Source organism: Canis lupus, chromosome 25, assembly GCF_011100685.1.
Source record: "Canis lupus familiaris isolate Mischka breed German Shepherd chromosome 25, alternate assembly UU_Cfam_GSD_1.0, whole genome shotgun sequence".
Classification (NCBI taxonomy): domain Eukaryota; kingdom Metazoa; phylum Chordata; class Mammalia; order Carnivora; family Canidae; genus Canis; species Canis lupus.
Genome location: NC_049246.1, coordinates 26,256,530 through 26,273,579, shown reverse-complemented (window position 1 = coordinate 26,273,579; position 17,050 = coordinate 26,256,530). Strand labels below are relative to the sequence as shown.

At 47.5% G+C, this 17,050-nt stretch overlaps 1 protein-coding gene across 1 annotated transcript; it reads left to right on the top strand.

The window, feature by feature from the left end:
• Positions 1–746: 746 nt before the first annotated feature.
• On the top strand, positions 747–15,502 carry NEIL2 (nei like DNA glycosylase 2). The gene is made up of 5 exons (XM_038573648.1): positions 747–897; positions 2,961–3,100; positions 6,604–6,962; positions 12,312–12,508; positions 14,446–15,502. The coding sequence occupies exons 2-5, from the start codon at positions 2,963–2,965 to the stop codon at positions 14,757–14,759; spliced, it is 1,008 nt and encodes a 335-aa protein (XP_038429576.1). The 5' UTR covers positions 747–897; positions 2,961–2,962; the 3' UTR covers positions 14,760–15,502.
• The last annotated feature ends 1,548 nt before the right edge of the window (positions 15,503–17,050 follow it).

Genomic DNA, 17,050 nt, shown 5'->3' with positions numbered 1-17,050 from the left:
ATCTTTTTTTAAAGAGTCTACCGTTTTATCTTTATTACGCTATGAAACAAAAATTTAAACACTATTTTTAAAGCAAAATTTGCTTATGGCAAAATCAAGTAACACTGTTCAAATAATACAAAGGGAAAGACCCCACTCTTCAAATATTTCATGAGAACTTCTTGACAACCTGTTTCCTTTCCAAAATGACCTGAGGTTGGAAGCCTTCCAAATCAACTCAAAGACTTCGCCCGAAGCACCCAAAGTTCTCCTGTTCAGGAACTTCACTCTTTTCTATAACCGCCTGCCTGTGTAAGAGGATAAACTTTCCCAAGTCGGATTCTTCGTCTCCTCCACGTGCTGGATCCCTGTGTCTCAGCCCTTTTTCTCCCACTTTCTCTCGCCCTTTAAGCCTGACACGCGGCCTCAGCCCAGCCTGCAGCGACCTTCTGGGGAGCAGCCTCGCGTCCTCCCAAGCCAGAGCGAAGCCCCGCCCCTCGAGGCCCCGCCCCCGGGCCCCGCCCCCTCGAGGCCCCGCCCCGCGCGCCCGCCCCCGCGGCCCGCCCCGCCCCGCTTGGCCCCGGCCCCGCCCCCGCCCCGCTTGGCCCCGCCCCCGCCCCGCGCGCCCCGTCCCGCCCCAGGGGCGGAGCCCCGCTCTACCCCGCGCCCCGGCGGAACCCCTCCCCCACCCCCCCCCCCCCCGCCAAGCCCTTCCCCCCGGGAGGAGGAGCCCCGCGCCTCCCCTCCCCTGCCCACCTCCCGACCTAGCCCCGCTGCGCGTCCCCGGGACCTTTCCGCGTCCAGCCCTGCGCAGTCGTGCGCGGACGGCGGCCGAGACCGCGCTGCACCCTGCGCCCGAGACGACGTGCGGGCCTCGCCGCAGCGCGGGGGGTGTCGCGGGGCGCGGGCCCGAAGCCGGTGAGTGCAGCCTCCCGCCCCTCCGTGGCCCGCGCGGTGGGGCGCGGGGAGCCGCCCCGGGGAGGCGGTGCGCGCAGCCCCTGCGCTCGGGAGTGCCCGGCTTCCCCGCGGCCTGCGCGCAGTCGTCACCTGCTGCCGCCGGGACCGCGCTGTGACCGGCAGCTGGAAGCATCCCTTACGGAACTGCACCCCAGGCCCAGTGTTTCGGTTGGCTTGTTTACCGGGTACCTCCCTGCATTTACCCCGGGGAGGCTCCCCTGGGGCCCTGTCTCCGCACCCTGCATCTCCCCGCCTCACCTAGACAAAGGGGCAGAAAGCCGCCAGTGCAGAGCCTTCCTCAGAGAGGAAGACGCTCCGAAGCCCCTCTCCTCTGCCACTGCCAGTGTGGTCCGCGAGGGAGCCGTGAACCCGCGAGCCCCTGGAGGGAGGGGGCTTGAGACTAGGCAGGACGCCCCCCTCAAATCTGTGTCCTCAAATCTGCCTCCACTCCCTTAAGGCTGTGGCAAAGACAGCTCGCTGCCCAGTTTCCCATCCATAAGCATCCCTCAAAAAACATGCCCACGTGTTAAGAGATTTCAGGGGTTAGATGCATTTCGGATGAAAGCTTTTCCAGAAGCTTCCTCAGTTGGAGATGACCTGGGCGGGCACTGAGAGCTAGCTGGTTGAGGTTAAGGTCTCTGAAGTCAGGCAAGTCTTGCAACCCAACACTTTTGTCAGGACAGCCTCGACAATGTCTTGAAGGTCTGATTAGGGGAAACAGCGCTACCCTTTAGCGAAAATAAAGCACCATCCCCCGTAAAATACACGTTATTGAATGTGCTGCTAATTCGACTGTGAGAAAGTGTGGATATAGTAAGATCTCCATTTTGGAGTTTTTTTTTTAATTTTTATTTATTTATGATAGTCACAGAGAGAGAGAGAGACATAGGCAGAGGGAGAAGCAGGCTCCATGCACCGGGAGCCCGACGTGGGATTCGATCCCGGGTCTCCAGGATCGCGCCCTGGGCCAAAGGCAGGCGCCAAACCGCTGCGCCACCCAGGGATCCCTCCATCTTGGAGATTTTTAATTGTCTTTTAGAATTGTTAAACTACAGTAGTAACCACTCTGCCAGGTACCTACTTAGTTCTTTGGGTTTTCATCGTAAATTATAGAGTCTTGTGCAGGTGAGGAAACACGTGGCTAAGTAGTGTACCCGGGGTAAGGGGCAGGGCAGGGGGTGTGGGGACATCTAGCTGTGAGAAGCCAGGGCACAGGCCATTCAGACTCCAACATCTGAATGCTTTATACATAAACTCTTAGTGAACTTGTTTGATTTGGGGCAGGGAGAGATGAGGGTCACAGATAGCCATACATCAAGGTTAAAACAACCTCAGCTGTTATCAGTGACCAGGGATAATTATCTGCAGTTAAGCTGGACGTGGCCTCTCCCTGCTCTGAACTAACATGACCCCGTGTCTGCACTTGTCATAGTTCTGAGCTCTGCATTGTCGTCACATACACAGTGCCCCTCCTGGTGGGGTGGTCCTGGGAAGACCAGATCTACATCTGTGTCTCTGTGTCCCTTACAGTCTTCTCTTCCATCACCATTTCTCCTCTAAAGTGCTGCTGATAAATCAGCAGTAATAGGCTGGAATGATTGGTATGGCTGAAGCAGGGGCGGGGGTGCCAAGAAAGCTTGGAGGCGAGTTTGGGGCCTGCGGTGCAGGTGGTAAGTACCAAAGGCCAGCTCCCATTCAGGCTGCTGCAACGTCAAAGAAGCGGGCTCCCATGACATGATGCCTTAGCATGCTGTCAGTGCTTAATAAGTGTTTGCTGCATGGAGAAATGTGAGACGGGCCGGAAAGGGAAACCATCGCTGGGAAACTGGGCCACACCCCGCCATAGCTGGTCCATCTCTTTGATCTGACCACTCTTCTCAGCCACACTCCCTCTGTGACCATATATACTTTTCAAGTCAATGGCAAAAAATAGCTGCTCGAAAGCTTGGAACTTTGCATCCACCAGAAATACCAGAGAAAAACTAGCTCAGTCAGTGGCTTCTTTTCCCCATATCTGCCTGCAGGGATGCCGGAAGGACCATCTGTGAGGAAGTTTCACCACTTGGTCTCCCCTTTTGTGGGGCAGCAGGTGGTCAAGACAGGGGGCAGCAGTAAGAAGCTGAACCCTGCCAGCTTTCAGTTCCTATGGCTCCAGGATGCCCAGGTGAGTTCATCGGGGCTTGTTTGCTACCTCCTGTAAATGGGCTGGCTCCATCAGCACATCCTGTGACTTCCCTTAGAACTTCTCTCAAGAATTTTAAACTAGCACTTCCTTGAGCCCAGGACAACCATGCTGGGACCCCACGCAGCTCCTCCTCTTTAGGTCTGATGTTTCTCAGCCAGAAGTGGGCATCTCAGTGGCCTGTGGAACTCTAAAATGTATACTGTGCACACGTGAGCTGGAGATTCAGATTCAGAGAGTCTGTAGTGATTCTGGTCACCCAGGGTCCAGCTGACTCTGATGTATGCCTCTGGTTGGGAACGAGCAAGGAGGTAAGGAAGGCACATAGCTTTCTGATCTAGATTCAGGTCGGCTCATCCACACCTTGAGCATGAGTCAGAATTGCCTCCAGGGGCTCCCAGGGCTGCTGTGGTCTGATTTGTGCCTCCTTCTGGAAGCCTGCTTCTTATCCTATCCCAAATCACTCTTTGAGTCATGGTGAACTACCCGGGGCTCCTCAACCAATCCTTCTTGCCCATGGTTTTGACACGTTCCCCACCCTCCACCCCCATTTGGGCAGATCTTCCTTTTTTCCCCCACCTCTGCCCCCATTCCTGTCCCTTCATGTGACTGGTAATTCCTCGTCGTCAGCCTTGCCATTACATCCTCTGAGAAGCCTGGCCTGTCTGCTCTAAGGGTGGGGAGAGACTTCTCTGCTTGCAGGGCACCCTGTACTTCCCTCTGTTGGATCCTTATTGCTGAATTGGTCCTACTGGTTGAGCAGAGGAGACAGATTGACAAGGCAGGGCCTGAGCCCTCCTAGTATTGTATGCCCAACACTTAGCTGAGTGCCAGCTCTTAGGAAGCATATATATGGTAATAAGCTATAGAAAAAGTAAATTAGCTCCTTTGCTTTGCTGTGTGCTCCTAAGCAAATTAATCTCTTAGTTGGAGTTTCTACAATTGTAAAATGGAGATAAATTGCTTAGCAGTTAAAATTGTGTTAAATAGACTTTATGGCTGACATAGGTGCTCAATAAAGGTTAATCCTCTTTTTTCCACCTTGTCCTTCAAACACACCTTGTGAGTTATAAAACCTTCTTGGTTAGAACTGAAAAGAGATCTTCTAGACCTTCACTTATTTTTTTTTTAATTTTATTTATTTATTCATGAGAGACAGAGAGAGAGGCAGAGACACAGGCAGAGGGAGAAGCAGACTCTATGCAGGGAGCCCGACGCGGGACTCAATCCCGGGACTCCAGGATCACACCCCAGGCTGAAGGCAGGCCCTAAACTGCTGAGCCACCCAGGGATCCCCTAGACCTTCACTTATATTTTCTACATTTGGAGATAGAGAATCAGAGAGGGAGAACACTCCACCCAAGTTGATATGTCAACTTGATATGGGCTAGCTGGATGCCAGGCCACCTGACCTCCAGATCTGTGCTCCTCCCATGAGAGCTTTTGGACTCTTTGACCAGATTACTGAAAGGTTTGCAGGGGCAGGATTGGATCCTTTCATCTCTGGAACCCTAGCCCTTAGCCTGTGCCTGTCCCAGATCTGGCTCTCAGAGAATATTTACGGAATGGCTGAGTGGACAGAAGAATGTGTGGATAGGGAGCCTCGAGATGGAACTGCAAACTGGTTCCTACTAAACCAACACAGAAATTGGTGTTGTGGGACCCCAAGAACCCTGAGGGACAGAGAGAACTGTCTCGCATGTGGTTGGTAAGTTCTCATCACTGTGCTCCTTTCTCTGTGCCTCTACCTCCTAAGGATCTGAGTTGAATTTGGAAAGGAAGACCTCTCTCTACAACGGGGAAGCCTGTTAGGTAATTGAATGGGAAGGGGGGAAGCATATAATGCCCATTGGAGGGCCTCAGCAGAGAAGAGGTCCTTGTGGCCTGAAGTAAAAGGCTTCATGGAGGAAGTAAGATTTGAGTTGGACCTTGAAGGATGAAGGATTTAGGTGGACCAGAAGGAAAAGAAAGGGCATTTCAGATTTGTGAAGCAGTCACAGATAGGCGAATGGAGATAGAATGAGCAACACGGGCTAATGAAGCAGGGAAAAGATTGGTTCTACCCTCTACCACCCGTTTTTCTGGCCTGTCTCTTCTGTGTCTTTCCTCGTTGGTTCTCCAGTTTCTGTATTTGGAATTGTGTTTAATTATGACAGATTCAGAAGAGCAGATTCTTCATGTCTGGAGCTTTGGTTTTTGCCTCTGCCCATTGACATAGTGTGAAGTCCTGGGGAGGTGGTCCAGGATATATGGGAGAACACGAGGTCATCGGGCACCAAGCTCTTTCTGTAGGATTTTATTGCTGCCAGTTTGTGTATGGTGTGCATGGCTGTGTGCTAATTATTTCTAACAAAGGAAAAGTATTATGAATTAAATAAGAGGACTAGGGACGCCTGGGTGGCTCAGTGGTTGAGCATCTGCCTTTGGCTCAGATCATGATCCTGGGTCCTAGGATCGAGTCCCGCATCAGGCTCCCCACAAGGAGCCTGCTTCTCCCTCTGCTTGTGCATCTGCCTCTCTCTCTCTCTCTGTGCCTATCATGAATAAATAAATAAAATTTTAAAAAAATACAAGGATGACAATTTGTATTTATTTCTTAGCTAATCTGTGAAAACATTGGCAGCATATCTTCTCAATCATTCTAGGGTGGTCCTGCTGTCTAGCATAGACCTATGTTACTGCTAATCTAATTCTTCTGGCTTTCAATCACTTTTTTTTTTTTAAGATTTTATTTATTTATTCACTATAGACAGAGAGAGACAGAGACAGAGACACAGGCAAAGGAAGAAGCAGGCTCCATGCCAGGAGCCTGATGTGGGACTCGATCCCGGGACTCCAGGATCGCGCCCTGGGCCAAAGGCAGGCGCCAAACCGCTGAGTCACCCAGGGATCCCCGCTTTCAATCACTTTGAAAACCATGTGCTAACCACTCGTACCACTGCAGCTAAGAGCAAAGCCAGATCCAAAATACTCGGGGAGCTTCATGGAAGAGGCAAGAAGGGATAAGTTTGCCTTAGGCCTAATATCTGCATATACTTCTAGTCTTCCCTTTTCTGGATCTGTAAGGCTGTCTTCATCCATTCAGACTACTGTAGCAGGATAGCACAGACTAGGTAGGTAGGTGGTTTATAAACAAGAGAAATTTATATCCCACAGTTCCAGAGAATAGAAATCCAAGATGAGACAGCCTGGCAGTTTTGGTGTCTGGTGAGAACCTGCTTCCTGGTTCATAGCCATCTTCTTGCTGTCTTCACATGATGCCGGGGCAAGGGCACTCTCTGGGATCTCTTCTATAGGGACACTAATCCCTTTTAGGAGGACTTCACCCTCATGACCTAATTACCTCCTGGAGGCGCCACCTCCAGATACCATCACATTGTGGGTTAAGTTTCACCATACAGATTAGGCGGTTGGTGGTGTGAGGGGAGGCGGCCACAAGTCCATAGCAAAGACTTAGATCGTGTCCGTTTTTTTTTTTTTTCTAGGTCCATGGAAAGAAATTATTCCTTAGATTTGATCCAGATGAAGAACTTGGGTCCCTTGGCAATGTCTCACTGCCTGAGCCTCTACAAAAAGGAGAGAGGGAGGAAGAGGACCAGGACCAAAAGCAGGCCTTGAGGCCCAGCAGCCAGAACATCTCTAACGAGCCCTCTCAGCCCCTGGAGCTTGTCATTCCCAGTGGAGACAGTGGTTTGGAGTGTTTGCAGGGAGACACTTCTGCTGGAGGAGGTGCTGAGAGGTGGCTGCAGGTCAGCTTCGGCTTATTTGGCAGCATTTGGGTGAACGAGTTCTCCAGAGCAAAGAAAGCAAACAAGAGGGGTGACTGGCGGGACCCCATTCCAAGGTAATGGTGTGGTTGAGCATGCTGTGGGTCATGGCTCTGCAGGGCCTGTGGGTTTTCACTCGGGTCCCATGTGCCGGTCGGGGGCTGGGCTCTGTGGGCTCACTCAGGTGAGCTCTGCAGCAGCCCTCTTCTTCAGAGACAGAAGACACCTCCCTGGCCACCTATAGGTCTGTGCTCAGAGGGGGTGGAAGTGTACTGGGACAGCTTAGAAAAGGGAAGAACTTTCCCAACAAGCATGGGACATTTATGGCTTGACTAGTGCACTCTGAATTTAGGGACAGAATTGTCCCCGTTTTAATCCGTTGAATGGTGGGAAGAATATCTTGGTGTGTAAAACCCCGTCCGTGTTCAGGATTATTTCCTCAGTGCAGATTTTTCCCCAGGAGTCGTTGCTGGTCACTGAGAATAAACATTCTCATGGCCTTGGAGAAGTGCTCACTTAGCTGAATTTTTTTTTTTTAAGATTTTATTTATTCATAAGAGAGACACACACAGGCAGAGATACAGGCAGAGGGAGAAGCAGGCTCCATGCAGGGAGCCGGATGCCAGACTTGATCCTGGGACTCTAGGATCACGCCCTGGGCCAAATGCAGGCGCTCAACCACTGAGCCATGCAGGTGTCCCTTTAGCTGAATTCTTAACTAGTTTTGAATTATTTGTATACTTTTTAATCAATTTGTAGTGGCTTTGTATATTATGTGTTAACCTTTGTGATATGTAGTGCCAGTATTGTTTCAAGCCCACCTGTGTCTTTTGATAATGTTTATGCTTTTTGGCATTCAAGATTTAAAAATTTTTTAGGAGTGCTTAGGTGGCTTAGTCAATGAAGGGTCGGACTCTTGGTTTTGGCTCAATCTTATGGATTGTGGGATGGAGCCCTGCATCATATCTGGCTCCATGTTCAGTGGGGAGTCACCTGTAGATTCTTACCCTCTGCCCCTCCCCCCACTCATGCACTCCTGCTCTCTAAAATAAATCTAAACAATTTTTTAAAATATCTTGGGCAGCCCGGGTGGCTCAGTGGTTTAGCGCTGCCTTCAGCCCAGGGCATGATCCTGGAGACCCAGGATCAAGTCCCACGTCAGGCTCCCTGCATGGAGCCTGCTTCTCCCTCTGCCTGTGTCTCTGCCCCTCTCTCTCTCTCTGTATCTCTCATGAATAAATAATTAAATAAAAATATCTATTGAAGTATAGTTGACATCAAAGTTATGTCAGTTTCAGGTGTAGAACGAAATGATTCAACAATTCTAGACATTACTCAGTGTTCACAATGATAAACGTAGTCACCAAACAATGTTATTACAGTATTATTGACTATATTCCCTATACTGTACTTTTCATTTCTGTGACTTACTTATTTTAGAACTGCAAGTCTTTACCTCTTAATCCTCTGTACCTATTTTGTCCATCCTCCCACCCCTTGGGATTTTACATTTTTGTGGGGTCATTGGTCCGTAGTTTTCTTGATAGTTCTTAAGGTTTCTCCTCTTGCCAAAGAAGGCCCCTTCTACCTAAAAGTCACACTACTCTTCCATTTTCTAAAGTTCCATAATTACATATCTTTATGTTCAGAACTATAGTGTTTATTTATGGTATGACATAGGGCTGGCAAGACGCTTTGGACTGTAAAAACAACTCAGACTGGATTGAGTGAGGAGGAGATTTTTTGGCTCACATAATGGGAAGTTTTGATTGACAGTGGGCATTGGTGTTGACTCAATTCCCAGCTATGGGCTTCACGTGCTTGTGATTATCCTGTCTGTGCATTTATCCACATGTTGGTCTTGTCCTTAGACCAGCAGCAAGAGGCCCTTGTAGTCCAGGCTTTATGTCCACACAGGAAGAGAGAAGAGGGGAAGAGAAGGTCATTTCTCGAAGTTCAGATGAGCAAGGAGAGCTTTCTCAGAAACTCTCAGCAAACCTCTCATGGCGTGAAGCTGGCTCATGGGCTGATTGCTGAATTAGTCACCAGTCAGGGCAATGGAAATGCTCTTCACTAACAAGCCTCATCCCTAACTGGGTTTTCAAATTTATTGTCCCAGAGTTAATACACATCATTCTCTTATTTTTTAAATATCTTCTTGTGAAGTTATGTCTGCCTTTTTTTTCTTCTTCATGTTTTTTTATTTTCCTTTGTCACCTACCCCCCTTTTTTTCTTAATTAGTCTTACCAAAGTTTTATCAGCTTTGTTGATCTTTCAAACAATGATATTAGTTTTATATACTCTATATGGGAAGAGTATTTTCTGCTTTTCCAAATGTTTCAGTGGGGTCATCATTTTGTTTTGTTGTTATTTTTTTATTGGATTGTGATCAGGATATCAAGCCTGTAAGTTTTCTACTTTGGGCATCTATTAAAATTTGCAGCCAAACACATCATTGATCTTTGCTTACATTTTGTGTATATAAATGAAGATATAGTATGTTATGTTCATGAAAAGTAAAATATTATGTAACTGTTAAGAACAAGTTATTGCTTTATTGCTTTGCTCATGCAAATTCTTCCCATCCTTACTTATTTTTTGTTTATTTAATAATGTCAAACATGGGAAGAGGAGCATTAAAATCCTCTAGGGTGATTGTGGTTTTAGGAAGTTCCTCCTTGCCTTTCTATGTGTTCATGTGTTTGCTATCCTGTTGTCCAAAGCATCAAGGTCTCTAACTCTCACAGGTTCTTTGTAGTGTTATTATTAAATAACAATACACGCTTGGAGAGCCTGGGTGGCTCAGTCAGTTAAGGGTCTTGATTTGGGCTCAGGTCATGATCTCAGGCTCGTGAGTTTGAGCCCCACATCAGGCTCCATACTGAGCATGGAGTCTGCTTAAGATTCTCTCTTCTCTCCTCTCCCTCTGCCCCTTCCCTCCACCTCTCCCTCTCTTTTTCTCTCTCTGTCTCATTCTCAAAACAATAAAGTAAAATAAAATAATAGCATACTCTCTATTTGCCTTTGTCTTGAATTCTGCTTTTCTTTTTTTCCCTTTAATTTCAGTTAATTAACATATTATTGGTTTCAGAGGTAGAGTTCACTGATTTCATCAGTCTTATATAATACCCAATGCTCATTACATCACCCAGTTACCCTGTCCCATCACCCGCTACCCTCCAGCGACCCTCAGTTTGTTTCCTATGATTAAGAGTCTCTTGTGGTTGTCTCCCTCTCTGATTTCATCTTGTTTTATTTTTCCCTCTCTTGCCCTATAATCTTCTGTTTTGTTTCTTAAATTCCACATATGAGTGAAATCATGTAATTGTCTTTCTCTGATGGACTTATATAACTTAGCATAATACTCTCTAGTTCCATTCACGTTGTTGCAAATGGCAAGATTTCATTTTTTTGATGGCTGAGTAATATTCCATTGTATGTAAATAAACCACATCTTCTTTGTCCATTCATCTGTTGATGGACATCTGGGCTCTTTCCATAGTTTGGCTATTGTGGACATAGCTGCTATAAACATTGGGGTGCAGGTGGCCCTTCAGATCACTATATTTGTATCTTTGGGGTAAATTCCCAGTAGTGCAATTGCTAGGTTATAGGACAGCTCTATTTTCAACTTTTTGAGGAACCTCCATACTGTTTTCCCAGAGTTGCTGCACCAGCTTGCAATCCCACCAAGTGTGAGAGGGTTCTCTTGTCCCTCACCAACATCTGTTGTTTCCTGACTTGTTATTTTTAGCCATTCTGACTGGTGTGAGGTGGTATCTCATAGTAGTTTTGATTTGTATTTTCCTGATGCCAAGTGATGTGGAGCATTTTTTCATGTGTCCATTGGCCATTTGTATGTGTTCTTTGGAGAACTGTTTATGTCTTCTGCCCATTTCTTGATTGGATTATTTGTTCTTTGGGTGTTGAATTGTTAAGTTCTTTACAGATTTTGGATACTAGCTCTTTATCTGATACGTCATGTCATTTGCAAATATCTTCTGCCATTCTGTTCATCTGTGTGCACCTCACAGCCTGCAGAAGCTGTTCACTCTGCAGTGTTCACTTTTCTGTAGCCAAATCACAAGAGTGAGGTGGGGCCAGGCCAGTGTCAGATTCTTTAATACCAGTGAGTTCATTCATCTGCTCAAGAAAGTGTTGCATGTCATCTTCAACCTGCTTTATCTGCCTAGAGTCAGTGCTCTGACCATGTTTTCAGCAAGGCAATCTCCCCCTCATCCAGACCTCAGATGGGCTCGTCGTCATCCTCCTCCTCATTCTCTGGTTGTCTGCAGATCAGCACTGAGGTAATCCAGCCTTTTAGGAGCTCCAAGTGCCTCTCAGCTCCTTAGTGATCACATGGCACCTCACTTGCTTCTGGCGGTCAGCATGGGTAGCTTCTGATTCAAGAATGCCTTCCTAACACATTACAGTTCTCAGCTGTGCTCTTGTACGGTCTCTTTAGATCTCTCACAATAAACATGTAGCCCAGGGCTGCCCTTCTGTCCTTTCTTTCCCTGTCCCCTTGGCTTGAGGTCCCTGCTGACCTCATTTCTGTGGGGCATGTATTTTTCCTTGAGTAAACCTCAGAGACTGTGGTAGATGTGCCTCCGAATCCTTTTCCTCTAAAGTTGTCTTTCCAGGGGAGCACCTGGGGGGCTCAGTCAGTTAAGCGCTCAATTCTCGATTTCAACTCAGGTCGTGATTTCAGGTCGTGGGATCGAGCCCTGACTCAGTCAGGCTCCATGCTCAACATAGAATATGCTGATCCCTGCCCTGCTGCTCTCATCCCCCCACCCCATCTCACACACACACACACACACACACACACTCCCTCTCAAATAAATAAATATAATTAAAAAAATAAATAAACGAAGTTGCCCTTTTACTTCCACATCAGAATAGCATCCAGGTCAGATACATGGATTTATTTTCCATTCTGCCTCAGATGTGGGGTCTGGTCTGGTTATCTACCCTTACACAGTAACCCATTATTTCTTTATCAAAGTTCATAAAGTTTTTCCTGTGTCCTTGGAATTCAGGAAGTCATGGGCATATATGTAGGGGTATGTATTTCTTGGTAAATCTTGCCTGGACTGGGAGTGGTGCCTCTTTGGCATCCATTTCTCTGTCTTTCCTAAAAAACTGCTTTTGTGCAAGTAGCCACACCTCCTGGGCTTTAAGACTTCTGTACGTCATGTTATCTTCAGTGAACCTGTATGGCTATGATCAGAAAGTTGGAGTGATACATAGGTTTTCTTTTACTTACTGCATGTAGCCCTGAGATTTTTATGATTCTGGCAGAGCCAGAGCCTTTTCTTGTTTGGAGTCTTGGCTTCCCTGGGTTAACTTTGACGTTGGAGTGGGACCAGTGTGTACATATCCCCTCAACTACCCGCACTTAGAATCTTTTCTTTCTTTCCAGGTTGGTCTTGTACCTTAGCGGTGGCAGCTTCCTGGCATTTTATAATTGTCAGATGTCCTGGAGATCTTCGGCCTTGGTCCAACCCACCTCTGACATCTTGTCTGAAAAGTTCCATCGAGGACAAGCCTTGGAAGCCCTGGGACGGGAGCAGCCTGTCTGCTATACACTATTGGACCAAAGATACTTCTCAGGCTTAGGTATAACTGATGAGAAAGGGATGAGACCCACCTCAGGTCTCCTTGCGGCAATCACTTACTCGCCTTAGCTTCACTTCCTTCAGGTTTGACTGAGAGAGTTAGGTTAGACAATTTCTGGTTTTTCTCTTGGCTTCCGAATTTACATCCTAATTATATTATCAGCTGGGGTCTGCCCATGGCCACACCATAGCATAACTTCCTAAAGGGCAGGAGTCATGTCTTCTTTCTCTTTGAATCCTCTCATGCGTGGTGCAGTGCCTGGCACACAGGAGGTACTTGATTACTCAGTCAGTGTCTTCAGGGAACAGGACACTGTGCAATTTGCTGAGGGAGAGCAGTGCATTTGCTAACAGGGCCTCTCGCAGATGGAGCTGCCTGCTGGCAAAGCACAGATGCCTCAGGCCTCCATCAGGATCTTAAAAGCCATGAGTGAAGAAGCAGGTTCCCTCTCTCTGTTCAGGTGTCCTGAGCAATGAAACCATGAGCATTTTCAGGTGAGGAAAAGAGCTGAGCAATTTGAAAACTAGAACAGCTAACTAGCTGAATTCTAAGAACTGACTGCTCTTACTACCTCCACAGAGGACTAAGTGCTTCTGTGACTGGCTACTGAGTCAGTTGAGTGAGCTGCTGGTGAAAAAATCACCTCATATCCAGGGCCTGATGGTGCCTGCTGTAGGCACAGCTCCCCTCAGCAGCAGGAAGGAGGCCCAGGGGCTTGCCAGATGGTGGCCTTGCATTTTCACATTAAGACCTGTGGGAGCCCATGCACCCTGAGGGAGAAAGAGGCCTTCAGGTGTAGCCTGTGGGATATTTATAAGCTGGAGCTAATGATCTCTTAACTAGTCATTGTTACTAACAATAGTAAGAACAGCCGACATCTTTCAAGTGACTAACATGCCAGGTACCTGGTTTCATCACTGCTAGTCTGTAGAATAGCTACTTGTTAGTTTTCCCTTTATTCACGTGAAGAAACCAAAGCAAAGGACACATTGCTGCTAAGTGGTGCAGGTGAGATACGAATTCACGTAGTTTGCCAGGGAACTGAAGAGAAACGTGTGTGTGACTAGGGGTGTGATTATGAAGCCCTTGCAAAGAGCGGTGATGTCCTTCATCCATTATCCTGCACATGCTGAACACTTGCATTCTACCAAGTTCAGCTTCTCTCCTCCAGGAGATTATTAATGGCCTGGCAAGCATGAGCTCATTTCACTGCAACTTCAGATAGATTATGACAAATGCCTAGTAGAGGTTAAAGAAAGTGTGCCATTGGAGCGTTTTGAAGAGAGTTGTTGATTCTGGAAGGAGGAGGGATCAAGGCTGGCTTCACCAAGAACGAGGCAGTAGTAGACAAATAGTGAAATAATACTTTCTAATACTTTATATTTCAGGCATTAGGCTTGACATTTTAAATAATAACAGCTAATATTTACTGAGTGGTTACCAGCCGCAGTGCTCAGCGTGTGTGTGTGTGTGTGTCAGTCAGTGTGTGCAAGAGAGAGGATTCTCATTTATTGCTCATAAAAGCCAGGTAACCGATTCCCATTTTACAGATGAGGAGTGTGAAGCTTATAGAAGCTAAGGAACTTGCCAGGGTCACATGGCTAGGATCCGGTTGAGCAGGGGTTCAAATGCAGGCGGTCAGGTTCCATAGCCTGTTTTGATAACCTCTTTGCTGTAACATGGTCCATGGTTTTACCTTCACAACAACCTGCAAGGTAAGTAAGTATTAGCAAACTCACTTGGCAGACAGGGAAGTTGACTGAGAGTACGTGACTTGCCCAAGAGCCACCAGGCCATGGTAGAGTTGGTTCTGGGTCCTCTGAGGGATCTCTCCTGCTGCCGCCATACCAGCTTCAGAAGTTTGTTGACTTTGTGGACTGGGCTTATCATGGATGTGTTGTTCTTCCTTCCCTTGTCCTCTCCCTGCTTCCTCCCAGGGAACATCATTAAGAATGAAGCCTTGTACAGAGCCGGGATCCATCCCCTTTCTCTTGGTTCACTCCTCAGTCCTCGGCATCTTGAGGCCCTCGTGGATCACGTGGTGGAGTTCAGTGCAGACTGGCTTCAGGGCAAGTTCCAGGGCAAACAGCAGCACACGCAGATCTACCAGAAAGAGCAGTGTCCCGTCGGGCACCCGGTCATGAAAGACGCATTCGGGCCTCCAGGTGGTTTCCAGAGGCTGACCTGGTGGTGCCCTCAGTGCCAGCCCAGGCTGCCACCCAACGAGCAAGAGCAGGCCCAGCACTCCTAGCATGCTCCAGCCCTTCTTCACAGAACCTTGCCCTCGAGGGGCCGTGATTCCTGAATGTCAAGAAAGCAGGTGTTGTCGGCGTTTGGGTCTGAGTTCAGGAGTTTGAGAGCAGGGTGGGTCAGGGGGATGTCAGTAGTGCTGCTAGCCATCTCGCTGGAGTTAGGTTGAAGGCGGTTTCTACAGGGTTCCATTTTTTCCTTCTCTAGTTTTGGTTAATTCTTGCTATCTAATGCTGCCATTGGGAAAGATGAGAAAAATCCTGATGACGACAGTAAAGGGAAAAACCTCCCAGTGGGGCGATGCGAAAGCACATGGAAAGCAGCTATGCTTCAACGTTACTTTGCAGGTGCTTGGTTTTGTGTTTGAAAACTTGGTTGATTATAAGGCTCTCTGTTTAAGACACAGGAAAACAGAATTTTCTTTCTTTGTTCTCCTAGAGGATGGAGTAGCACATGAGAGCAGTGCTCTGATTGAGCCTCCTGCCTGGATCCTTTTCTATGGGTTGGAGACCCCTGGAGAAGGGTCAGAGGAGGAGAGGGACCGGGGAATTGGCCACCTTCCCTCTGTGCCCAGGGGGTTTTAGGAAAAAGCCACTTACTTCCTCCTCAAGGTGATATATTTGACTGTTGGTATGTTGAGCAGCACAGGAATCGAGGGTTGTAGAGACACTGTCAGGCTGTTAGCAACAGCTATAAGAAAGTAGGACAGCTTTGTTTATGAAAATAAAGCTCTGTGTTATTTTCTGTTGTCATCTTTATTTGGCGGCCCAGACTCTTACGCTGTGAATAACTGAGCTCAATGAAGGCGCCTACCTAGGGCCCACTGATGTAGCCTGATGGATCCACTTAAAAGGAACAGGGCAGGGAGGGGGTGAATATACACCTGCTTTTCTGCTCATAGATGTGCTCCCCTGGCATGAAATCTGCCAAAGCACAGCTGGATTTACTTCTGTTGCACCAGCCTCTGGCCTACAAGTCACTATGTGATTTGCACTAGTGAAATTGAAAACAGTGGTTAATATTTCTGGCTTTCCCTTCATCTCTCTTTCCCTCATCTCTCATCAGGAGTTGTTAACACTGGGGAAAGCCATTTTATGGCATACTTGTAACCCGTAGAATAGTTAATATATACTGAATACGTACCCTGGAAAGCTTTTAGCCTAGTTCTGGCCATATCATCTGCAGAAATCCCCCATGGTGATGAGTACTCACTGTTACTGTCCTTGTTTTATAGATGAGGAAACTGAACTCCAGACTAGAGGCTGAGGAACTTGCTTAACATCACATAGTTAACAAAGTTCAAGGGCATGCACTTATCACCCACTATTTTGTGGTCCCCTCTGCATCAGGCCTTGTAACTGTGCCCCCGTGCCAACCCCCGTGCTGGCTGACATCATTAGGGGTATGTCCCTAGAAGTAGCCAAGCTTCCTTTGATCCATCTTCTCTAAAAATAGGCCCCTAGGAAGAAGCATCATTTGTGATGTCTCACAGATGAAGGGTTCTGTCATTAAATAATGCTCCCTCTTGGAGCTTTCTGGAGCTTATAGAAGGTTCCAAGAAATCCTGCACAATTTCCAAATCATTTTATCATGAAACCCATTTTACCAGGGCACCTGGGTGGTTCAGCAGTTAAGCAGCTGTCTTCAGCTCAGGTCATGATCTCGGGGTCCTGGGATCAAGCCCTGCATCTGGCTCCCTGCTCAGCAGGAAATCTGCTTCTCCCTCTCCCTCTGCTTGCTGCTTCTTCCTCTGCTTGTGCACTCACTCTCTCTCTGCCAAATAAATAAATTCTTAAGAAACCCATTTTACCTTTACTCTTCTTTGGAACAGAGTGTAGAAAAGGCTGTAATCCATTAGGTTCCAACATTTCTGCACACATTGTTTCAATCTGTTTTCAAATGTGCCTCTCCACAATCTGATTTTCCTTTGGATTGTTACCTGTAACCAGGACAGCAACCCTGTTCAATCATGACAATTTTTTTTTAAAGATTTTATTTATTAGAGCATGAGCCGGGTGAGGAGCAGAGGGAGAAGCAGACTCCCCGCTGAGCAGGGAGCCTGACGTCGGGCTCTAACCCAGGACTCCAGGATCATGACCTGAGTGAACCGAAGGCAGACACTTAACCAACTAAGCCACCCAGGTACCCCCAGTCATCGCAATTCTTACATCGAATTCTAAATCCTTCCTGCTTGTTTTGCACCACAAATCTCTTCTACAACTGTACTTCAGTTATCTTTTTTACTTCACAAAAGTGCCAGTTCTTTTGGCCTTAGATTATGTATGCCTAAGA